Genomic DNA, 26683 nt, shown 5'->3' on the forward strand with positions numbered 1-26683 from the left:
ACATTCCAAAAGCACGGTAATATTGAATGACATGGGCAGCACGGTGGCACAGTGGTTAGCACTGCTGCCTCACAGTGCCAGAGACCTGGATTCAATTCCCGCCTCAGGCGACTGTCTGTGTGGAGTTTGCACATTCTCCTCGTGTCTGCATGGATTTCCTCCGGGTGCTCCAGTTTCCTCCCACAGTCCAAAGATGTGCAGGTCAGGTGAATTGGCCATGCTAAATTGCCTGTAGTGTTAGGTAAGGGGTAAATGTAGGGGTATGGGTGGGTTGTGCTTCGGCGGGTCAGTGTGGACTTGGGTCGAAGGACCTGTTTCCACACTGTAATGTAATCTAAATCATAATCTAAATTCCATATTAACAACCATGTGGGCAATTGTACTGGGTTTATGGAAAATACTGCAAATCGTATGCGTACAGCTGTGTGATGGGAGAGCTCTGACTTGGGGGTTGAGTTGGCTATTAAAATCAATCAAACTCTTGTACAGGTGAACTAAAAATGCTGCTTGCATATTTAGTTAGTTAGTTAGTTGGTACTCGTAAGCCAGTTATTTAACTGAGCAGAAGTGAGGACTGCAGATGCTGGAAACCAGAGTTTAGATTATAGTGGTGCTGGGAAAAGCACAGCAGGTCAGGCAGCATTCAAGGAGCAGGAAAATTGACATTTCGGGCAAAAGCTTTAACTGAGCTGACCAAAATTCTTTGATGCACAAAAATCAGAAAATAGCTGACGAACTAACTTGATGAGTAAGTAATTCCCTCTGCACACTTGCAAAGTTGATTGTTTGAAACACTAGTTCTTCCACTTGCCCTCTCTGCTACCAAACTCACTTAGTTTTCTGGTTTAAGGCATGAAGATAGTACAAGTAATTCATTTTTTGCACGTGTCTGAATTTGTCAAAAGGTCTGAAGCAATGCTGTTCAACTGATATTGTTACTTTATAAAATATTGTCCAATGGCTGTGCTGAGCGTAGCCTGACAACAGCCACCACTGCACTAACAACAGACACTGCTGATTTAAAGAAGTCATTAGATTCCCTACAGTGCAGAAACAGGCCCTTCGGGCCAACCAGTCCACACCCACCCTCCGAAGAGTAACCCATCCAGACCCATTTCCCTCTGACTAATGCACCTAGCAATATGGGCAATTTAGATTAGATTAGATTAGATTACTTACAGTGTGGAAACAGGCCCTCCGGCCCAACAAGTCCACACCGCCCCGCCGAAGCGTAACCCACCCATACCCCTACATCTACATCTACATCTACCCCTTACCAAACTCTACGGGCAATTTAGCATGGCCAATTCACCTAACCTGCACATCTTTGGACTGTGGGAGGAAACCCACGCAGACACGGGGAGAACGTGCAAACTCCACACAGTCAGTCGCCTGAGGCGGGAATTGAACCCGGGCAATTTAGTATGGCCAGTTCACCTAACCCGCACATCTTTGGACTATGGGAGGAAATCGGGGCACCCTGAGGAAACCCGCACAGACACTGGGAGAATGTACAAACTCCACACAGTCGCCTGAGGCTAGAATTGAACCTGGGACCCGGTGCTGTGAGGCAGCAGTGCTAACCACTAAGCCACCGCGCCGCCCTGTCATGTATAGAAATAAAGAGGAACTACTCTATGGGAACAGACCATATAGCCCAATCTTTCCATGTTGGTTTTTACCTTCCACACAAGCATGTAGCTTTAACCACATTTACTCGCCCTTTTCCCATTCAAGCTCTTTTTCAATTTTGATCTCGTTTCTGTCTCAACCATTCACTAACTCAGACATTGTTTGTGTCAAGAATTCCTTCTAGAATCTTTTGAGTACATAATCTTGTATGTGTAACCCTTTAATCTTGCATCTATAGCCCCTCAATCTAGACCCCAAAACTGTGGGGATAATCTTCTGACTTTCATATCCTTTCCTCTGCTGATTTGTAATACTGAATTTTAACCTCATTATCTATATTATTGTAATAAAAAGAGACATGATTTTTGTACATGTGATGTAAATGTATTCATTTTATGAAGACAATATTTAGAACCTAAACTGTTTTCCACTGAATGTAACTTTGTCTTAAAGGGTCCTAAAGGTGAAACCGTTGGGTCCATAACTCAGCCACTACCCAGTAGTTACCTGATATTTCGAGCTGCTTCAGAATCTGATGGTAAGAATTCATCATAAGAAGTTTGGTCTTATTGAAATTTTGGATAAATGCACAAGGTGTATTAATTGTGTGTTTAGATTCACAGGATGATACAACACAGGAGGAGACCATTTGGCCTGTTGTGTCTGTGCTGGCTGTTTGAAATAACAATTCACCTACAGACACTTGCAGCCTTCACCCATAACTTGCACACTTTTCCTTTTTATGTTGTTTGAAAACCTCAATTGAACCTGCCTCCAGCAAACACTCAGCAATGTGAAAAATAGTTTTTCTCCATGTCATCATAGTTTCTTGTGCCAGTTTACTTAAGTCTGTGTCCTCTGGATCTTGGTCTTTGAACCAGTGGGGACTTCTTTTTCCCTGTCTCCTCTGTCTTGCGATTATTTGAGTATTGCTATCACAGCTTCTCTCAACCTTCTCTTCCAGAAGGAATGCAGTCACGAATTCTCCAATTTATCTGTCCCTGCAACCATTCTCATGAATCTTTTCTGCACTGTATCCAGTAACTTTGCATTCTTCCTAAAGTGTTGCACCCAGAACTTGATACAATACCCCAGCAAAGGCTGTTCAGTATTTGAGTTAGAACCCGGAAGAAGCCCTGAGGAGCCAACAAGTGATTTCTGACTTTGTGTTTGGAGAGGCTGCATGCATAAATCCTTCAGTGTATTGACACAGTGGAGGTTGGAAAGGTCATAAGCTAGATTTGGATAATGCAATGAACTTCAGGGATATGCATAAAACCCAGAGGCAAGATTTATGGTTTTAATGATTTTGATGTGGAGGTGTCCGTGTTGGACAGGGGTGGACAACGTCAGAAGTCACACGATCCCCAGGTTATAGTTCAACAAGTTTGTTTGAAATCACAAGCTTTCTGAGCACCGCTCCTTCATCAGGTGAAGTGAAGAAAAAATTTTATTGACACAGATCAAAAGATCATACGAATGGTGTGAGTGGAGTGCCGATAGGCTGAATAATGTCTCTGCAGTAATCAAAAATGTCAGTAGATGTGAGTTAAGTATCAACAGTTGAATAGCAAGTGAAGGCATGACCTATAATCCAATTAATTGAGGCAGAGAGATGATTACAAAAAAATTAAAAATAAGGTGGTGCTGGAGACAAACCAAACAGCTGGAATAACCTGATGGGTATAAGAGTAGCATGCCGAGGGTCTAACCAATGTAACAAGTAATCCAGAACTTTACAAACTAAGGTAGAGAGATCATTACAAGTTAGCAAAATGATGGTGTCAAAACAGGATAGTAAGCAAGATTTTACAAATACAGAACAGTGTGGTGGAGTTACATGTAGCACAACATTAACATAGATCATGGTTGAGGCCACTTTCATGGGAACAGAACTTGGCTATCAATTTCTACTTGGCGATTCTGCGTTGTTGTGCATCTCGAATTCCACCTTGGAGGATGCTTACTCAAAGATTGGAGAAACAATGTCCTTGACTGCTGGTGTTCCCCGACTGGGAGGGTGCATTCCTGTCTGGCGATTGTCATGCAGTCTCCATTTATCCGTTGTCAGAGTATCTGCATGGTCACGCCAATATACCATGCCTTGGGGCATCCTCGCCTGTAGCTTTTGAGGTAGACATATTGGCTGAGTCACATGATGTGCTTCTGTTGAAGGGTGTTCCCACATGTGATGGTAGTATCCATGTCAATGATCTGACATGTCTTTCAGAGGTTGCCATGTCAGGGTTATGTGGTGTTGTGGTTAATATACTAAAGGTTGGGAAATTTGCTGCGAATGATGGTCTGTTTAAGGTTTGGCAGTTGTTTGAAGTTAAGAAGCGGAGGCGTAGGGATGATCTTGGCCAGATATTCATCGTCATTGATGACGTATGGAAGGCTGCAAAGAAGATGGTGTATTTTCTTAGGTACAGGGAAGTACTGAATGATGAAGGGTATTCAATCGGTCATGTCCCATGTCTGTCCTCTGAGGAGGTCATTGCAGTTTTTTTCCTGTGGCACGTTGGAACTTCAGGGATAGGATAAATAGACACAGTCTTTACCCTGGGGTTGAGCATCGTATCCCGTTTGTATGAGGGTGTCTTTTAGAATCTTTAGGTGTTCTTCAACAGTGATGTATGATAACCTGCAAGCTAGTATCATTGAATATGTTTGTCAAAATCCTGAACCAAATACATGATCGCATGGCTGGATGTGTTAGCTCCTGTGATGAGCGATCTGCTGCCTTTTGTGGCAGCAAGGATGCATGTACACACTAATTCTTCAATATCTTCTTTGCTGTAATACTGAAGGAAACTCCAGAGACCTGCCTGCAAGCATGAACATTAGATTCAATTCAAGGAAAGCAGTTCAGTTCTCCTTGACTGCATACCTCCATCAGGGTCCCAAAGGCAGTAATCAGACAGTTTCTGTATGCAGGTGATTGTGTCCTCGCTGTCAACAGCGAGGGGACATTTGAACTGTGACAAACAAATTCTTGAGTGTCAACAAAACATTTCATCTTGAAATAGGTTTCACCAAGACCAGATTTGCAGTTCAAGCAGCAGTAAGGGCAGGCTATGAAGCTTCAGACATAGCCACTGATTCCATCATTTACAAGGTTCTGGATAAAATTCTCAAAGGTTTGTAATGTGTTGTCTCAAGCAGTGATTTTTTTTTTACAGAAAGCAAATCCAGCCAACAGCCAACTCAATAAGTATGCTGAAAGCAGCATTGCATGACGTTAAATTGAGGAATAAAATCAAACTCCAACAGGTCATTGTGCTCTTCAGTGTGCTGTACAGTCCAGAATTCTGGGCCTTTGAGATGTGCCACATCAAAAATCTGGAAAACTGCCACCAAAAAAACCCTGGCATGCACCATGAGACTTTTATGGCATAGCACATGGCCAACAATCTGTCCTTCACACAGGTGGTGAAACCACCTTCCAGAAAATTCAACTTTCCAGGCAGTCCATGACTATAATCATCTCAGTCCTATGTGCCTTGTTAATTATAAAGTCATAGGGATGTACAGCACAGAAACAGATCGTTCAGTCCAACATGTCCATGTCGACCAGATATCCTAACCTAATCAAGCCCCATTTGCCAGCACTTCGCTCATTTACCTCTCAACCCTTCCTATTCATGCACCCATCCAGATGCCTTTTAATTGTCGTAATTGTACCAGCCTCCACTGTTTCCTCTGGCAGCTGATTCCATACACGCATCACGCTCTGTGTGAGAAAGTTGCCCTTTAGGTCCCTTTTAAATGTTTCCCCTCTCATCCTAAACCTATGCCCTCGAGTTCTGGACTCCCCTACCCCAGGGTAAAGACTGTGTCTATTTATCCTATCCATGTCCCTCATGATGGAAAGGTACAGTTATAGCTGGGCAAGAATTATAGCTGGGGGAAAGGCAATTATGATGCGATTAGGATGCTTAGAATGGGGAAGGAAACTGCAGGGGGTGGGCACAATTGAAATGTGGAGCTTATTCAAGGAACAACTACTGCGTGTCCTTGATAAGTATGTACCTGTCAGGCAGGGAGGAAGTTGTCGAGTGAGGGAGCGGTGGTTTACTAAAGAAGTTGAATAAGACCATAAGACATAGGAGTGGAAGTAAGGCCATTCGGCCCATCGAGTCCACTCCGCCATTCAATCATGACTGCTGGGCATTTCAACTCCACTTACCCGCATCCTCCCCGTAGCCCTTAATTCCTTGTAACATCAAGAACTTATCAATATCTCCCTTGAAGACATTTAGCGTCCCGGCCTCCACTGCACTCTGCGGCAATGAATTCCACAGGCCCACCACACTCTGGCTGAAGAAATGTCTCCACATTTCTGTTCTGAATTTACCCCCTCTAATTCTAAGGCTGTGTCCACAGGTCCTAGTCTCCTCGTCTAACGGAAACAATTTCCTAGCATCCACCCTTTACAAGCCATGTATTATCTTGTAAGTTTCTAATAGCTCTCCCCTTAATTTTCCAAACTCCAATGAATACAATCCCCAGCCGTTCCTCGTAGGTTAGACCTCCCATTCCAGGGATCATCTGTGTGAATCTCCGCTGGACACACTCCAGTGCCAGTATGTCCTTCCTGAGGTGTGGGGACCAAAACTGGACATAGTACTCCAAATGGGGCCTAACCAGAGCTTTATAAAGTCTCAGTAGCACAACGGTGCTTTTATATTCCAACCCTCTTGAGATAAATGACAAAAATCTCTTGTCAAGAGGAAGATAAAGGATTATGTTAGGATGAGACGTGAAAGCTCAGTCAGGGTGCTTGAGAGTTACAAGTTAGCCAGGAAAGACCTAAAAAGAGAGAGCTACAACGAATGAGGAGGGAACATGAGATGTCATTGGTAGATAGGATCAAGGAAAACCCTGAATCTTTCTATAGGTATATCAGAAATAAAATAATGACTTGAAAAAGATTAGGGCCAATCAAGGATAGTATTGGAGAGTTGTGTGTGGAGCCTGAGGAGATAGGGGGAGCACTAAATGAATCTTTTCCATCACTATTCCCACTGGAAAAAAACATGGTCGTTGAGGAGAATACTGATACAGGCTACTGGACTAGACAGGATTGAGGTTCACAAGGAGGAGGTGTTAGCAATTCTGGAAAGTGAGAAAATAGATAAGTCCCCTGCACCAGATGGGATTTATCCTTTGATTATCTGGGAAGCCAGAGAGGAGATTGCAAAGCCTTTGGCTTTGTCAACAGGAATAGTGCCAGAAGACAGGAGGATAGCAAATGTTGTCCCCTTGTTCAAGAAGGGGAGTAGAGACAAGCCTGGTAATTATAGACCAGTGAGCCTTACTTCAGTTGTGGGTAAAGTGTTGGAAAAGGTTATAAGAGATAGGATTTATAATCATCTAGAAAGGAATAAGTTGATTAGAGATGGTCAACACTGTTTTGTGAAGAGTAGGTCGTGCCTCACAAACCTTATTGAGTTCTTTGAGAAGGTGACCAAACAGGTGGATGAGGTTGATGTGCTGTATATAGATTTCAATAAGACGTTTGATAAAGTTCCCCATGGTACACTATTGCACAACATGCGGAGGAATGGGATTGAAGGTGATTTAGTGGTTTGGTTCAGACATTGGCTGGCTGAAAGAAGATAGAGGGTGGTGGTTGATGAGAAATGATCGTCCTGGAGTTCAGTTACTAATGGTGTACAGCAAAGGTCAGTGTTGGGACCACTGCTGTTTGTCGTTTTTATAAATGACCTAGATGAGGGCATTGAAGGATGGGTTAGTTAATTTGCAGATGACACTAAGGTCGGTGGAGTTGTGGATAATGCTGAAGGATCTTGCAGGTTACAGAGTGACATGGATAAACTGCAGAGCTGGGCTGAAGTTGGCAAATGGAGTTTAATGCAGAAAGGTGTCAGGTGATTCACTTTGGAAGGAGTAACAGGAATACAAAATACTGGGCTAATGGTAAGATTCTTGGTAGTGTAAATGAGCAGAGTGACCTCTACGTCCATGTACCTCAATGCCTGAAATTTGCCACCCAGGTTGATAAGGTTGTTAAGAAGGCATATGGTGTGTTAACTTTTATTGGTAGAGGGATTGAGCTTTGGAGCCATGAGTTCATGTTGTAGCTGTACAAACATCTGGTGTGACTGCACTTGGAGTATTGCATACGGTTCTGGTCACCACATTATAGGAAGGATGTGGAAGCTTTGGAAAGGATTCAGAGGAGATTTACTAGGATGATGTTTGCTATGATGGGAAGGTCTTCTGAGGTAAGGCTGGGGGACTTGAGGCTGTTTTCATTAGAGAGCAGAAGGTTGAGAGGTGACTTAATTGAGACTTATAAGATAATCAGAGGGTTAGGTAGGGTGGACAGGGAGAGCCTTTTTCCTTGGATGGTGATGGCTAGCATGACGGAAGATAGCTTTAAATTGAGGGGTGATAGATATAGGACAGATATCAGAGGTAGTATTTTTACTCAGAGTAGTAGGGGCATGGAATGCACTGCCTGCAACAGTCGTAGACTCACCAACTTGAAGGACCTTTAAATGGTCATTGGATAGATGACGTATAGATGAAAATGGACTAGTGTAGGATAGATAGGCTTCAGATTGGTTCCACAGGTCAGCGCAACATTGAGGGCCGATGGGCCTATACTATATTAATTGTTCTGTGCGCTATGATTTTATAAACTCTTTAAGGTCACCCCTCAGCTTCCGATGGTCCAGGGAAAACAGTTCCAGCCTATTCAGCTTCTCCCTATATAGCTCAAATCCTCCAACCATCGCAACATCCTTAAAAATCTTTTCTGAACCCTTTCAGGTTTCACAACATCCTTCCAATAGGAAGGAGACCAGAATTGCACAAAATGTTCCAAAAGTGGCCTAACCATTGTCCTGTACAGCAGCAACATGACCTCCCAAGTTCAATGTTCAGTGCTCTTGACCAAGAAAGGAAAGCATATGGAACGCCTTCTTCATTATCCTATCTATCTGCGACTCTACTTTCAAGGAAACATGAACCTGGACTCCAAGTTCTCTTTGTTCAGCAACACACTCCAGGATCTTAGCATGAAGTGTATAAGTCCTTCCCTGAATTGCTTTCTCAAAATGCAGCACCTCGCATTTATCGAAATTAAACTCCCATCTGCCACTCCTCAGCCCATTGGCCTATCTCATCAAGATCCTTTTGTACTCTGAGGTAACCTTCTTCACTGTGCACGACACTTTCAATTTTGGTGTCTTTGCAAACTTAGTAACTGTACCTCTTATGTTTACATCTAAGTCATTTATATAAGTGCTGAGATAGATATTTTCTATCTGTTCAACAATGTTATTGCACACCGCTGCAGAAGGTGGAATTTGACTCTGAGCCTGTTGGCTCAGACATAGGGAAACGACCACTGTGTCAAAAGATCTCCAACCTCTAATTATACATATGCTTATTTTCAGTACATTGTGGTATTTCACTTTGAGTTGTTGAACTTGGTCAACGCGTTTATCTCCGGGAATCCCAAGGTCCCTCTATTCCTCTGAGCTTCAATGTCCTGCTATTCATTAAGTATTCTCTTATTTTGTTTCTTCTTCTCAAGTGCATTACCTTACACTTATCAGGGTTAAATTCCTTCTGCCACTGATCTGTCCACTGGCCAATCCATTTATATTCTCCTGTAACCTCAGACCTGAAGAACAAAGAACAACAAAGTAGCACAGGAACAGGCCCTTCGGCCCTCCAAGCCTGTGTCGCCACATTTCGCCCTGTCACATAAAACTGTCTTCACTTATAGTATCCATATCCCTCTATTCCCTTCCTCTTCATGTATTCTGCCAAGTGTTTCTTGAATGCTGCTATAGTGTCTGCTTCCACCACCACCTCTGGCAATGCATTCCAGGTACTCACCACCCTTTGGGTGAAAAACCTGCCGCTCACATCTCTTTTAAATGTCCCCCTCCCTCCTTGCACCTTGAATCTGTGTCTCCGAGGAATTGATCCTTCCACCCAAGGATAAAAATTCATACTTTCCACTCTATTCATGCCATTCATAACCTTCTATCAGGTCGTCTCTCAATCTCCTGTGTTCCAGCGCAAACAAATTCAGTCTCTCCAATCTTTCCTCATACCTAAATCATACCTAAATCCATATCTTTTTTACTGTCAACCACCTGGCCAATCTTCGAGTCATCTGCAAGCTTACATAGCATCCATTCACATTCTCATCTATATCATTTATGTATATATTACAAACAATAAGGGAGCCAGCACCACTCCCCATGGTAGGCCACTGGACATCGATCTCCAGTTGCATGAGGGGTTAATTATGTTCAGGTGGTTTGTTACACCCGTTCATTTAAGGAGAAGATTGGTCAGAAATTGACAATATGTAATTTATTTCCATGCATAACAGCTTAGAAATAAAGACAGACGTGTGATCCACTGTTCTGTTCTTCACCACCTGATTTTTCAAGTTTTAACACACCTTTCAAACCTTTGCAGGAAGATGTTGGATGGATGCTTTGGAACTTGCACTGAAGTGTTCAAGTCTCCTTAAACGAACCATGATTAGAGAAGGCAAAGAATCTGATCCATACACCTCAGAAAACTGCCACGTGGCGCTTTTTGGTCTACTGCGAGCAAATGCTCTTCAAAATCCAGAACATGACCAGTAAGTGGTTCTTTTGGCACTTGATATTAAATGGCTACAGAAATGTTTCATGCATTTTGTTAGCATTTCAAAAAGAATGGTGTATAAAAGTAGAGTGGTTTTGCTAAAGATATACTACAGCTGGAATACTGTGAACAGTTTTGGCATTTTACCTAAAGAAAGATATCCTGCATTGGAAGCAGATCAGAGAAGGTTCACAAGGCTAATATGAGTAAGGAGCACCTTCTGATGAGAGATTGAGAAGTAAATTGTAATTGAAAAGTGACCTTATGAAATGCACAAGACAAGGGGACTTGACAGGGTTGTTTCTCCTGTGGGAGAATCTCGAATCAGGGTGTAATCTCAGAGTCAGGGATCATATATCTAAGTCAGAGATGAAGAGGAGTTTCATACCTCAGCTGGCAATGAATCTGTGGAACCCCAAAAAGGGCTGTGGAAGCTGGGTCAGGACTGTAATAGGCAGATTTTAATGAGGAAGGGAATCAGGGTTTGGGGTAAAAGGCAGGGAAGTGGTATTGCGGATTATTTCTGTGATTTCCAGAAATGTAAATTTTATAGCTTTCTAATGAGAAATTAAACTGTCGAAGCACTAACTTGGGGGGAATGAAATTTTATATGTAAATGTCAGTGCTTGTTATTCAGTCAGTACCATTGAAGGAGATTAATTGATCAATAGCACTTGCAGATTGTGGGATTATGTTTTATCCAACTTGGTTGCCATGTTTTCTACATGGCGGGAAAAACTTCATTTCAAAGCTTTTTCACTAACTATCAAGTACTTTGGGCAACCATAGAACATGAAAAGTGTTCTATTCATGACATTTTTTATTTTCAATCATTTCTTTAGTGAAGGAAATCATGTTCTGGTGTAGAAAGAATAGAACCTTTATTCAATCATTTACCTTTCATTATTGAAAGAGTTGTGTGATTGGTTGTCTTCTGAAATGGTAAGTGTACTTTTCAAGGTGTGCTGCTGTTCTCATATGTACATGATTTATTGGGCTCCTATCACCCTCTTCTGGCAGTTCAGGCATATGATCAAGTCCTGGAGGCACTAATTGAAAAGTTGGGAGTTCTATCAGTATTTCAGATAACTTTCTTTGATGGCATTGACTTACATAGAAATGCTAAGTCATCCAACACCATCTTATAGTCCAACAGGTTTATGAGGAAGTATAAGCTTTGAGTGCTGTTCCTTCATCAGGAAGCAAATGGGACAGGAGTGAGAGGGTGTGTGTGTGTTTTTGGGGTGAGCTGGGGTGAGGGGAAGGGGTTGTGTGCGCGAGAGTGTGACAGAGTACATATTTGTGAGAGTGTGTGGGGGATAGCCTCAGCTGGAATCCTGGGTTCATGTCACACTACAGATGACCTCACTACACTATGCAGATGCACTCTTACATACAATCATACACTCTCACGCAGACCCTCTCCCATACACATGCTGTCTCTCAGACAGACACACACACACACACACACACACACACACACACACACACACACACACACACACACACACACACACCCCTGCCCCACCACACTCACATCACCACTACCATACCCCCACACTCATTCACACGCACACCCTGTCACAGGCATATACTCTGTCACACTCACATGCACTCACATACTCCCTCCCTCTCCCTCACACGCATGTACACGTGCACACATTAGTCTATGGGGTGAATTTGCATTTGCAGATACATTCTATTTTGTCCAATCTGTAGGCAGTCAGTCCACATGACATTTTATTAATTCCAACTTTGGAAATAGAGGCAGTCTGAGTTAAGGTTGTGATACAGACAGACTCTAATCTCACACCTTTAATGCAATGCCTAAGCTGAGATGTCACTTTTCTAAAATAAAACCTTAAGTTATCTTTAATGTGACTTGAAAGAAGTTCTGGGATTTACATATGCAAGCCATTCTAGGTGATTAAAAGACTTGACAGGAATCTAGGTTTCTTCAATCCATCAAATCAGTTGTATGAGGCCTTGATCTTTTACCAGTGACCCAGTCAAGCAGGTACATGCTTTAAAACCTGACCATTTTGGTCAGCAAAGTGCTGCCATTCTTGGGAAGCTACATTAAAGTTCCCCATCTGAAGTACATTGTGAGCTTTGTCAACCTCAATACTTCTACTTAATGGTGTTCCACATGGATGAGTACTACATTTGGGAAGGTGATATGTGGTAATCAGCAGGGACTTTCCTTGCCCATACATTAAGACTTCATGTCCATATTCAAAGTTGGGTTTCCTAGGCGAAATTCCTCCTGAATGTATACCACTGTACTGCCAGTGGGTCTGACCTGAGTCTGTTCTGCCAATGGCTATTTTACTGGATTGCTCACATCACGCTGAAGAAGGGTCACTCGACCCGAAACATTGACTCTTGATTTCTCTCCACAGATGCTTCCCCATCTGCTGAGCTTTTCCAGAAATTTCAATTTTTGTTGCTAATGTCATCTTTACTTCATGTCTGAAGATGTCCTTGACCTCGTGCTGAATTCAAACAGCCCTCAGGAAAGGTGGAGACTGTGGTAGAGGCTGCCAGATCTTAGTGGATAGATTTCCTCAACATCAGAGATGAAAAGTATTGCTTCCACACTTACCACAGAGTCTAGGCCATTCTGACGAATTATTAATTAACTGGGTCAAGGTTCCAGATTGATGCAAGATTTCCTATAAAGTGGATACCAAATTAGAATAGTGTTTATTCTGATAATTAAGTCATATCATAAGCTGATCTGTGATCCTGTATTCCAGCTACCTTTCAATGTGCAATGTTCAAGTGTGTATGTGCTCCTTGCGGCTTATTCAAATTGTGACACTGGTTTCCAGACTGTGTATTTTCTAATTTTCTATTAATTGGACCTGATAGCCTGGACAGTTATGTAAAAAACTCATGCTGTACTATTTTAAAAACCTAAGGATGAGTCACTTTGAGACATGGTGCATTTGTGCTTTAAGATGCTGTGCTACAAAATCAAGTGCAGTTTTGCAGATATGAATTGATAGCAAATTGAATGAAATGTCACAGGAGCCATGCTCGTACAAGTCCTAATGCTGAACTCAAAAAGACATTATCAGTTACTCGATGCAATCCTCAAGAAGCCATGTGTGGTGACAGAGATTGAAGAAAGATTGATTAATTATTCTGGAATGGTACTCATTAAAATTCATTTTACCGATGGATTAGTGATTTATTTCTCTTTTGAGGATGGGCGAAGTGGGTCAAGAAATGACCCAGTCTCACTTGTTTCACAAGTCCCACTGACCAGAATATTGAAATACTTTTAACAAGCTGTTGTCCATGCCAATAACGTTGTAGCATTAATTCTATAGCTGCTCACTCAGCAATATCTGTAATACAGAAGTCAGAGTTTGTTACAACTTTTCAAGTCATGGCAGCCCAGAAAGGAAGAATTCAAATTTAGATATTTTCTATTGAACCTGTTCAGAAGTGTTATTACACAGCTCTGGAGTAAGTGAGACTGCTAACTGGGCCTCCTGTTTCAGACGTGGGGACACTACCCCTGCATAACAGCACCCCTTAAGAATTAACATTTACTTCTCCATTAAAATAAGGACAACTGTCTTTTCAGATTAAATGAAAGTGAAATAGAACAGCAGCACTTCAGAGACCATGACCTTTACTCAGATAAATCAGATCGTGAGAATGAGCCTGACCATGAGGAATCAGATAATGATGCACTAGAAAAAAGTGGAAAAAGTGAGGAAAGTGACTCTGATATATCAGAAAGACATGATGACCTGCATAGTGATCTGCAGCCTGTGGATACAGTTGAGGAAACAAGTTACGTAGAAGAAAGCCATGAAGAGTTGGGAGAGGTAAGAAAAAGTTAATAGAGTGAATCTTTCCTTATTGGTGGCTAATTATGAGTTGTGTTGAGTTTTTTTGATTGCTACTACAAGGCCTAGTGAGATTTCTCACTATACCTTCCTAAATTCACCTCATTAACAACCAACCTTGCCCCCACAGTGTCCTTCCCATCCAATTTCACCCAAATAGATCATAGAGATGCACAGCGCGGAAGCAGACCCTTTGGTCCAACTTGTCCATGCAACCATAGAACATAGAACAATACAGCACAGAACAGGCCCTTCGGCCCACGATGTTGTGCCGAACATTTGTCCTAGCTTAAGCACCCATCCATGTACCTATCCAATTGCCGCTTAAAGGTCGCCAATGATTCTGACTTTGCCACTCCCTCAGGCAGCGCATTCCATGCCCTCACCACTCTCTGGGGAAAGAACCTACCCCTGACATCCCCCCTATACCTTCCACCCTTCACCTTAAATTTAGGTCCCCTTGTAACACTCTGTTGTACCCTGGGAAAAAGTCTCTGACTGTCTACTCTATCTATTCCCCTGATCATCTTATAAACCTCTATCAAGTCACCCCTCATCCTTCGCCGTTCCAATGAGAAAAGGCCTAGCACTCTCAACCTATTCTCCATTCCAGACAACATCCTGGTAAATCTTCTCTGCACCCTCTCCAAAGCTTCCACATCTTTCCTAAAGTGAGGCGACCAGAACTGCACACAGTACTCCAAATGTGGCCTTACCAAGATCCTGAACAGCTGCAACATGACTTCACGACTCTTGAATTCAATCCCTCTGCTAAAGAACGATAATACTCCATAGGCCTTCTTACAAGCTCTGTCCACCTGAGTGGCAACTTTCAAAGATCTATGAACATAGACCCCAAGATCCCACTGCTCCTCCACCTTACTCAGAACCCTACCATTAACCCTGTATTCCGCATTCTTATTTGTCCTTCCAAAATGGACAACCTCACACTTGACAGGGTTGAACTCCATCTGCCACTCCTCAGCCCAGCTCTGCAACATATCTAAGTCCCTTTGCAGCCGACAACAGCCCTCTTCACTATCCACAACCCCACCAATCTTCGTATCGTCTGCAAATTTACTGACCCACCCTTCGACTCCCTCTTCCAAGTCATTAATAAAAATTACAAACAGCAGAGGACCCAGAACTGATCCCTGCGGAACTCCACTTGTAACTGGGCTCCAGGCTGAATATTTACCATCTACCACCACTCTCTGACTTCGACCGGTTAGCCAGTTTTCTATCCAACTGGCCAAATTTCCCTCTATCCCATGCCTCCTGACTTTCCGCATGAGCCTACCATGGGAAACCTTATCAAATGCCTTACTAAAATCCATGTACACTACATCCACTGCTCTACCCTCATCCACATGCTTGGTCACCTCCTCAAAGAATTCAATAAGACTTGTAAGGCAAGACTTACCCCTCACAAATCCATGCTGGCTGTCCCTAATCAAACAGTGTCTTTCCAGATACTCATAAATCCTATCCCTCAGTACCCTTTCCATTACTTTGCCTACCACAGAAGTAAGACTAACTGGCCTGTAGTTCCCAGGGTTATCCCTATTCCCTTTTTTGAACAGGGGCACAACATTCGCCACTCTCCAGTCCCCTGGTACACCCCTATTGACAGTGAAGACGAAAAGATCATTGCCAAAGGTTCTGTAATTTCCTCTCTTGCTTCCCACATAATCCTAGGATATATCCCGTCAGGCCCGGGGGACTTATCTATCTTCAAGTTGTTCAAAATGTCCAACACATCTTCCTTCCTAACAAGTGTCTCCTCTAGCTTACCAGTCCGTTTCACACTCTCCTCTTCAACAATACGGTCCCTCTCGTTTGTAAATATTGAAGAAAAGTACTCATTCAAGACCTCTCCTATCTCTTCCGACTCAATACACAGTCTCCCACTACTGTCCTTGATCGGACCTACCCTCGTTCTCGTCATTCTCATGTTTCTCACATACGCATAAAATGCTTGGGGTTATCCTTGATCCTATCCGCCAAAGATTTTTCATGCCCTCTCTTAGCTCTCCTAATCCCTTTCTTCAGCTCCCTTCTGGCTATTCTGTATCCCTGCAATGCTCTGTCTGAACCTTGTTTCCTCAACCTTATGTAAGCCTCCTCCTTCCTCTTTACAAGACATTCAACCTCCCTCGTCAACCAAGGTTCCCTCACATGACCATCTTTTTCCTGCCTGACAGGTACATACATATCAAGGACACGTCGAATCTGTTCCTTGAAAAAGTTCCACATTTCAACGACATCCTTCCCTGACAGCCTATGCTCCTAACTTATGCTCCTCAGATCCTGTCTTACAGCATCGTATTTACCCTTCCCCCAATTGTAAAACCTACCCTGTTGCATGCACCTATATCTCTCCATAACCAAGGTGAAAGTCACAGAATTGTGTTCACCCACTAACAAGCCCATCACTTGTCCAGGTTCGTTACCAAGTACCAAATCCAATATGGCCTCCCCTCTGATCGGACAATCTGCATACTGAGTTAGAAAAGCTTCCTGGACACACTGCACAAACACCGCCCCGTCCAATCTACTTGATCTGAAGAGCTTCCAATCAATATTTGGGAAGTTGAAATCACCCATGACTACTATCCTGTGGCTTCTACACCTTTCCAAAATCTGTTTCCCAATCTGTTTCTCCACTTCTCTGTTGCTATTGGGGGGCTTATAGTAAACACCCAACAAGGTGACTGCTCCTTTCCTATTTCTGACTTCAGCCCATACTACCTCCAAAGGCAAATCCCCCTCGAACTGCCTTTCTGCAGCCGTTATACCATTTCTAATTAGCAATGTCACCCCCCCGTCTTACCACCCTCCCTAATCTTACTGAAACATCTGTAACCAGGAACCTCCAACAACCATCCCAGTCCCTCTTCTATCCATATTTCTGTAATGGCCACAACATCGTAGTCCCAGGTACCGATCCACGCCTTAAGTTGGGCGGCACAGTGGTTAGCACTGCTGCCTCACAGCGCCAGAGACCTGGGTTCAATTCCCCGCCTCAGGCAACTGACTGTGTGGAGTTTGCAAGTTCTCCCCGTGTCTGCGTGGGTTTCCTCCGGGTGCTCCGGTTTCCTCCCATCGTCCAAAGATTTGCAGGTCAGGTGAATTGGCCATGCTAAATTGTCCCTTGTGTTAGGTAAGGGGTAGATATAGGGGTATGGGTGGGTTGCGCTTCGGCGGGGCGGTGTGGACTTGTTGGGCCGAAGGGCCTGTTTCCACACTGTAAGTAATCTAATCTAATCTAATCTTCACCCACCTTATTTCTGATACTCCTTGCGTTGAAGTATACACACTTGAACCCATCCCTGTGTCCGCAAGTATTCCCTGTCAGTGCTACCTTCTCCACAGCCTCCCTACATTCTTGGACATCCTGACAAACAGCTAGCCTACTTGCTGGACTACAGTCCAGATCCCATCCCCCTGCCAAATTAGTTTAAATCCCCCCGAAGAGTGCTACCAAACCTACCTTCCAGGATATTGGTGCCCTTTTGGTTCAGGTGCAACCCGTCCTGCTTGCACAGGTCCCACCTTCCCCAGAATGCAGTCCAATTGTCCAAATACCTGAAGCCCTCCATCCTACACCATCCTTGCAGCCACGTGTTCAACTGCACTCTCTCCCTATTCCTTGTCTCACTGTCACGTGGCACTGGCAACAACCCAGAGATGACGACTCTGTCCGTCCTAGCTTTTAGCTTCCAGCCTAACTCCCTGAGCTCCTGAATGACCTCCCCACCCCTCTTCCTACCTATGTCATTGGTGCCAATGTGCACCAAGACTTCTGGCTGCACACCCTTCCCCTTAAGGATTCTGAAGACACGGTCCGAGACGTCTCAGACCCTGGCACCTGGGAGGCAACAAACCATCTGAGAGTCTCGCCCATGTCCACAGAACCGCCTGTCCGTCCCTCTAACTATAGAGTCTCCTATAACTAGCGTTCTCCTCCTTTTCCCTCTTTCCCTTCTGAGCCTCAGAGCCGGACCTCGTGCCAGAGACCCGGTCACTGCAGCTTACCCCTGCCAGGCCTCCCCCCCCCCCCCCCCACCCCCCCAAAAAGTATCCAAAGTGGTATACTTATTGTTGAGGGGAATGACCACAGGGGAACCCTGCACTGCCTGCTTCCTCCCCTTCCCACCTCTAACTGTTACCCAGCTACCTCTGTTCTCTGGCATAACTATGTCCCTGTAGCTTCTATCTATCACCCTCTCAGCCTCTCAAATTAACCTCAGTTCATCCAACTCCATTTCCAGTTCCCTAACGCGTTCTGTGAGGAGTAGGAACTGACTGCATTTCCTGCAGATGAAGTTGGCAGGAGCATCGGTGGTCACCCCTACCTCAAACATCCTGCAGGAGGAACATTCCACTGCCTGCGCTGCCATTACTCTACACTTAGTCTCCAAAACAAGAACACTGAGTAGCTTACCTGTGGACTTTAAAGTTAGGTTAGAGGAGGAGGATGGGAGGGAGGCAGGCCCTACTCTGTCGGGCGTGGGGTCCAGAACACACCCACTAAAATATCAATCACTTCCTTTCCCAACCAGCTCTGCGCTCCAACTTGATATGTAATTCGCATAAAGTGTATGTATATTAATGTTTTAACAGTTAGTTGGTGAATTCACTATCACATCCTCCTCATTCAGTGTGATTCCTAAGCTGATTCAAATGAGGAATATTACATACTGGCAACTTTTTCAGATTTATTGAAACATTACTGCCTCCTCCTCTGGGTGACCCTAGACATTGGTAAGAAGGCGTACACTAGGAGCTGAAGCTTTAGCTGAAAGTACAACCCCTCAGAGATTTGATATGGTTCTTGCTCATCAGTACAGCTTTAATGTCATCCACCATTGGCTGCTGTGCTGTCTGGACCTTCGGCTTTCAAATTCCTTGTTGTCAATATTTCTCTTCTATCCTGTTCGCCATTAAGTTGATACTTAAAACTTTATTTTTGTCCAAGCTTTTGGTCATCTGCTGTAATAGCTTTTTCAGACTGAATGTCAAGTTTTGAACACGTGATATAACTTATTGCAGAAGTGTTTCTCATTTTGAATGATTGGTAGCAAACTCTACGCAGTCATTAAGATCAGTGCCACCATGCTTTAAGTGGAGCTTCAGAGCCTTTGGGATGCTTTATTTCCCCTCCCTGGAAGGGTTAGTCTTTCAGAGTTGAGAGTACAAGACCTGGAGATGTTATAGTATAATATATTACTTGCTGTTTATAAACAGAGCACGAGCACAAGACTTTGTGCTCTATCAGAAAGATGTTGTGAAACGTGAAAGAGTTCAGAAAAGATTTACAAGGATGTTGCTAGGGTTAGATGATTTGAGCTACAGGGAGAGGCTGAACAGGCTTGGGCCTGTTTTCCCTGGAGTGTCGGAGGCTGAAGGTGACCTTTATAGAGGTTTACATGGATAGGGTAAATAGAAAAAGTCTTTTCCCTGGGGTGGGGGAGTCCAGAACGAGAGTGCATAAGTTTAGGCTGAGAGGGGAAAGATATAAAAGAGACCTAAGGGGCAACTTTTTCATGCAGAGGGTGGTACGTGTGTGGAATGAGCTGACAGAGGATGTGGTGGAGGTTTATACAATTGCAACATTTAAAAGGCTTTGGATGGGTATATGAATATAAAGGAATTGGAGGAATATGGGCTGGGTGCTGGCAGTGGGACTAAATTGGATTGGGATATCGGTCGGCATGGATGAGTTGGACCAAAGGGTCTGTTTCCATGCTGTACATCTCTGTGACTCTATGATCCTGTTTATGGAGGTTTCCATGTACTGCATCACTGTTATGACTCCACGTGGTTCATGGAATTCACCTGACCAGCAAGTTTTCTTCCTGTTTGACATGATGGTGCATCAGTGAGACCAGAAAGTTTGATTCCCTGCATTTCCAAGTTCAACATTCTTCCTTAAATTTATATTTTCCAATTCCTGAATGTTTCATCTTAAGAGGTAACACACTGCCAGATGGATAAATATAATGTAGACGTTGTAACAGAGTGGTGGGTAGATATAATGTGTTTGGTATTCTATTGCTTTTCATAGGGCGACATTTCATGTTGATGAAATAACTAGAAGTATAATGCAAATTTCGTAATTCACATCAATTCAATTTAATTTTCAACAACAACAAAAAGTGCTGTCGACATGTTTACTGCGTGCGAAGTAGTTGCCAATGTAATTCCATCCCCAGTTAATTGGGGCAATATTTTTGGAAACCTTATTTTCTCCTCTTTCTCCCCATTGCCACAAAAAAAAAGACAGGTGAAGATTCTCAGACAGAAGTCGTATCTGAAGAAAACAAAAGTCTGATATGGACTCTACTGAAACAAGTTCGGCCGGGAATGGACCTCTCTAAAGTAGTGTTGCCTACATTTATCCTGGAGCCGAGGTCGTTCCTAGACAAGTTATCAGACTACTACTATCATGCAGATTTTCTATCACAGTGAGTACTCTCTGCTGACGTAAATATTTTGTTTAATTCCCCAGTTTGTACAGGGGAAAGGTATGATGATTTCCCCTTTCCTCACCTCTCAAATGACCACAACAAAATGCACCTTGAGAGCTTTGTCTCTTGTGACAGATCCAAACAGGGATTTTAAATAAAACAAGGATAAATCTTATTTTTCCACATGTAAGTACAACTGACACCCACTCATTCAACCAGATGTGTGTGCACATTTTAAAAGGTAATTTCTGAACATTTAGCATGCACTTAGTTATCTTGGGATTTATTTTTTAAAAGTCACTTCTAATTGAGTAGATCGTAGTTGGTGTTGCAGGCGTGAAAGACCCTGTCTCGTGTACTGAAAGAAAATTAAAGTCTGAGGTCTTTTGTGAAAATGTACCCTGGTCCACACCAATCAACCCCAGGCTTCTGGCATTCCAGTCCAAGTTAGCCAGGCTCTTTGTGGTGAAAAACTATCATCTTGCATCTAAAAGAAGTAACCCCCTCTTCTCTGCCTGAGGTGTTTTTTTTTAAAGCATGGTTTTCCTTTCATGCTGATGAGAGATGACTTCCCTCTAGTTTTCTCATCACAAACTGGTCTATCATAGGATCTTCCCAGACCTGGGCCCCCACCCTATCCCTGTAATCCCATATTTCCCATGGCTAATACACCTAACCTGCACATCTTTGGAGAGGCTGAACAGGCTGAGGCTGTTTTCCCTGGAGCGTCAGAGGCTGAGTGGTGGGACCTTTACAAAGGTTAACAAAATTATGAGGGGCATGGATAGGGTAAATAGACAAAGTCTTTTCCCTGGGGTGGGGGAGTCCAGAACGAGAGGGCATAAGTTAAGGGTGAGAGGGGAAAGATATAAAAGAGACCTAAGGGGCAACTTTTTCACACAGAGAGTGGAACGTGTGTAGAATGCGCTGCCAGAGGAAATGGTGGAGGTTCGTACAATTGCAACATGTGAGAGGAAACTGAAGTACCATGGGAAGAATCTGCAAACTCCACACAGATAGTTACCCAAGACTGGAGTCAAACCTGGGTCCCTAGCATTGTGAGGCAGTACTAATCACTGAAATACCATGCCACCTTTGAATTAATTAATAAGATACTTCCAAGTATTTCTCATCACAATTTCAGTCATGTGACTATATTTTTCATTGACCACACAGTGGATTGATGGTTTAGTAGCTGCTACGCGATGAAGAGGATTTGATGCACTCACTTGGCTTGACCGAGAATGGATGTGTTGCCCAGTCAAAGTGGTGTCCCTCCTTATCTGTATGTAAGGATACTCGTGAGAGAGGGTCATGTCGTTTTGTGGCTGGTTGATGTTCATGTTTCCTGGTGGCTACATTGGACTTAACAGGCAGAAAAACTAGCCACCAGGAGACATGAACATCAACTGGCCACAAAAACGACATGACCCCGTCTCACGAGTATCCTTACAGATAAGGAAGGGCACCACTTCGACTGGGACAACACATCCATCCTAGGACAAGCCAAACAGAGAATTCCTAGAAGCATGGCATTCCAACCAGAACTCTATCAACAAACAAATTGCGTTAGACCCCATCTACCACAACTTGAGAAAAAAGAACAGGAAATGACATCACCACAAGAAATGACATCATCAACCCAAACATATGAATAAAAAGCAGAGGCCAACTGAAGATGTTACCTAGCCGGGTGGCGAAATGTCTGGAAAAGGAACCTTCCAGCTCAGCGAGCAAACTTACTTCCATCCATTAGCTGTCTTTCTCTGAAGAAATGCCATTAAGAGTGGCAAATGTGTTTTACTTTTTGGGACAGTAAGGAAATTATGAAGATCAGATGGAAAATTGAAGTTAAGGGAAAAAATTCATCATTAACTGAACTGAGTGTCAGAAGTGGGTCAATGAATTTAATGACTTATTCCGGCTACTATTTACTATGTTCTTTGAAATTTAAATCAGCATCTTGAGAAATCTGCCTAGGGTTTTTATGCCCTGTAAGATTTCATCATACCTTTGGATCATAAATGCTGAGGATAATTGAGTCTTTATAGCCGCAGGTTGGCTGAGCATCACCCTCAGAGTCATGGGATCTACCAAAAGTCTCATATAATTAGACTTTCGGGAAACCTTCTCCATAATCCCATTTTAGATTAGATTAGATTAGATTAGATTACTTACAGCGTGGAAACAGGCCCTTCGGCCCAACAAGTCCACACCGCCCCGCCGAAGCGTAACCCAACCATACCCCTACATCTACATCTACATCTACCCCTTACCTAACACTACGGGCAATTTAGCATGGCCAATTCACCTGACCTGCACATCTTTGGACTGTGGGAGGAAACCGGAGCACCCGGAGGAAACCCACACAGACACAGGGAGAATGTGCAAACTCCACACAGTCAGTGAGAAGTTTCTGCATTAAATCTGGAAACAAAAACCTTTCTGATGTATAATATTGTGATAGTTACCAGAACTTGACTCTTGTATCTGAAATGTTCCCTTCCAATAACTTGGTCTAGTATAACGAGAATCTGAGAAATCTTAAGAGTCACAGTCAGTTATTTTGTCTAATATTTGTCTTAATCAGATTTGGCATGCATCAAGTCTAAGTATTTGTTTCTCCCAGAGCTGCAGCAGAGGAAAATCCATACAGTCGCTTGAAGAAAGTGACAAGATGGTATTTGTCTGGCTTCTACAAAAAACCAAAGGTTTGTTTTTATCAACTAAATTACTTCAACTCCTTGGAAGAAAAGCTGTATCTGATTAAATCTACCTCTTGTGTTCGATTTGTGAATATTATATATATGAAAAACAAAATGCTTTGAAGTAACATGTAGAGAAAGGAAAGAAATTCTTTTAATGCCATTCATGTCATGGCATATTGCAACACCTTATACCAAAGAATGTAATTGATGAGTAATCACAGTTGCTGTTTAGGCTAACATGACATTGTTAACGCACTGCACAATCCCACAATTGACAAGTAATCCAGTAATTTGTTCACCTTTGGGCAGTGTAGCAGTGTTGGTAGGTAGTAGCATATTGATAAGGACAGTGGGAGAACTTCCTTTAAATGGAGCCATGGAAATTTCACCTCTGCCAAAGAGATTTCAGTTAATTTGCTGTTCACAATACGCAGCTCTTAATTAATAATACAGAATTCTCTCAGCACTGCCTAAACAGTTCAACTTAGATTGTGTGCTCAAGTCCAGTGTGGTCTGAAGTGCTTCAATGTCAGAGGGTCACAAATTACGCAGTGATGCCCAATTTGGGTTCTGCCAAGGCCACTCAGCTCCTGACCTCATTACAGCCTTGGTTCAAACATGGACAAAAGATCTGAATTCCCTAGGTGAACCAGGATACAAACTGTGCACTATTTGGAGTCATACCTGGCACATAGGAAGTCGGTTGTGGTTGTTGAAGATCGGTCATCTCAGCTGCAGGACATCTCTGCAGAAGTTCCTCAGAGTAATGTCCTAGGCCCAACCATCTTCAGCTATTTCATCAATAATCTTCCCTCCACTCTAAGATCAAAAGTTGGGATGTTCAAGGATCATTGCACAATTTCGGTACCTTTCATAACTTCTGAGACTCTGAAGTAGTCCAAATCCAAATGTAACAAGATCTGTACAATATCCAGGCTTAGGCAGACAAGTGGCAAATAAGATTTGCATCACAAAAATGTCAGGCAATGATCATTTCCAATAGGAAACGATCTAACCACTGTCCCTTGGCATTCAATGTTGTAACCATCACTGAAATCCCCAGTATATCCTCGGGATTATCATTGACCAGAAATTCAATTGGACTCATCGTGTAAATAGTAGCTACACAAGCAGTTCAGAGGCTAGGCATACGGTGGCAAGTAACTCTCAACCCGATTCTCCAGAGCTTCTCCACCATCTATAAGGTCCAAGTCAAGACTCCTCCCCACTTGCCTGGATGGGTGCAGTTCCAAAAGCATCTCAAGAAACTTGACATTATCCAGAACAAAGCCAATTTCTTGATTGGCACCACATCCACAAGCATCCACTTCCCATCCCCACCGATGCTTAGTGTGCACTATCTATAAGATGCACTGCAGAAATTCACCAAAAATCCTCAGACAGCACTTTTCAAACCCATAACTAGTTCATCTAGAAGGACAAGAACAGCTCATGTACAGGACACCACCACTTGCAAGTTTCCCTTCAAGCCACTGACAATTCTGACTTGGAAATATGTCACCGTTCCTTCGTTGTCACTGGGTCAAAATCCTGGAATTCCCTCCCTTATGGCATAGTGGGTCCACCTACAGCACATGGACTGTGGTGGTTCAAGTAGGCAGCTCATCACCACCTTCTCAAGAGCAATAAAGGATAGGTAACAAGTGATGGCGAGCCAGCAACACCCACATCTCACAAGTGACTTTGAAAAAAGCTGAGCACTCTATTCTTCTGTGAAAGTACAATGCCATATAGATGCTGATTTCATAACTATCATAAAAATGAATTTCTAATATCAGGCATGCACATGTGTGTGGAGTATAAGAAAATATCTAACTGTACGTAGATCATTTTTCTACTTCATAGATTTCCTTGTATTTTAAAAAAATTTTAAGTGATTGGTCTGGGTTCTTCTGTGGGATTGACATAGCATTTTATAGTGACAAGTTTGCTCTTTTATTCTTAGCAAGCAAATAACAGCAATTACCTTTAAAATGTCTGTTTACATTCTTGGTTTTATTAGTAATATTGGTTTTCTTTTGACGAGAAGGAATTTCTTTACAATAAACGTATTTTTTTTTGTTTTCACATAAAGGGCTTGAAAAAACCATACAATCCAATTATTGGTGAAACATTCCGGTGTATGTGGATTCACCCGAAAGCAAACAGCAGGACATTTTACATTGCGGAACAGGTAAAAACAAGGAAAATTCTTTCATCAGAAATGGGCTGCCATGCCAGAATAATTACCACATTTATAGCTCTTCGTGGATATTCTTTCAACAATAATTGGCAATCTGTTTGTTGTTGTTCTTTGTACAAAATGCTAGTGACATTTTCAATTTTTGCAATGTGTCCTTCACTCATCAGTTAATTGTTATCAAGTATAATTCTACAAAAGATGAGTTGCATTATAACTTTAAAAAATCTCTTACATCCTATTTTAGTTTGAAACTTGAATCATGAACTTCTGAATATATTTTCATGATTTTGTTTTTGCTTACATTCAGCTACTTTTGCTACATAGTTGAATTGTCTCCCCTCTCCAGGTGTCTCATCATCCTCCTGTGTCTGCATTCTATGTCAGTAATAGAAAAGATGGGTTTTGCATCACTGGCAGCATCTTGGCCAAATCAAAATTTTATGGTGAGTTTGTTTTTGTTGTACAGAAGATATAAGAAGGAGTTCATTTCAAATATGGAAAATATTGAATGCAGGGCAACCTCGATTATTGAACAATGCAGGTGGGGAGTATTTTGTTTGGATAACACAATTTACCCAAGCATTGGGACCTTGAAGTCTTGTTTGGATAATCTGAAATTCAGATAATCGATGTTCGGATAACTGAGGTTGTTCTGTCTGCTGAATCAAAGTCAGTTTGTTGGTTTGAATTTAAAAATTTCAACTTTGACTTTGACTGATAATTTATTTAAAGGATTAGTTGATAGTTTCTAATTAACCTGTGTGCATCAGAAAAGTTATCCAAAGACAGCTCATTTTGACAATATAAAGGCACCTACAAATAGAAACCTTGCTACTTAGAGTTGAATCTAATTGTGTCCAAAAGAGGCTGGATAACACGGCTGCCAAGTGCTAGTGGTGGATGTGGGGCAAGGTAATTGTTAAATCAGGGTGTCCAGATTTGATGGGGACAGAAACTAATAAATTAAGGCAACCATTGGCTCAATAGGAGTGCACAGAACAGAAAGATAACTATCAAAAGACCCATAAGTTTAGATACCTGATTTGGTTCATTTTTTAGTATCAGGGCTAGCATATCTCAGTTGGCAAATTTCAAGAAATCAAAAGATTGTGTGTTGAAGCCCTATGACAGTACATGGACAAATAATCTATTTGA

The 26683-nt window shown here is 42.7% G+C and overlaps 1 protein-coding gene across 9 annotated transcripts in view; it reads left to right on the plus strand.

Annotated features, from left to right (window-relative positions):
• osbpl8 (oxysterol binding protein-like 8) overlaps positions 1 to 26683 on the plus strand; it is a 372304-nt gene that overhangs the window by 246050 nt on the left and 99571 nt on the right. For all 9 annotated transcript variants that reach the window (XM_072552065.1, XM_072552064.1, XM_072552067.1 and 6 more), the window contains 7 exons: positions 2086 to 2170; positions 10105 to 10273; positions 13877 to 14123; positions 20430 to 20614; positions 23247 to 23328; positions 25421 to 25519; positions 25875 to 25971. In XM_072552065.1, the coding sequence (XP_072408166.1) occupies positions 2086 to 2170; positions 10105 to 10273; positions 13877 to 14123; positions 20430 to 20614; positions 23247 to 23328; positions 25421 to 25519; positions 25875 to 25971 (964 nt within the window). The remainder of the gene's footprint in view (positions 1 to 2085; positions 2171 to 10104; positions 10274 to 13876; positions 14124 to 20429; positions 20615 to 23246; positions 23329 to 25420; positions 25520 to 25874; positions 25972 to 26683) is intronic.

The sequence above is a fragment of the Chiloscyllium punctatum genome, chromosome 32 (assembly GCF_047496795.1).
Source record: "Chiloscyllium punctatum isolate Juve2018m chromosome 32, sChiPun1.3, whole genome shotgun sequence".
NCBI lineage: Eukaryota > Metazoa > Chordata > Chondrichthyes > Orectolobiformes > Hemiscylliidae > Chiloscyllium > Chiloscyllium punctatum.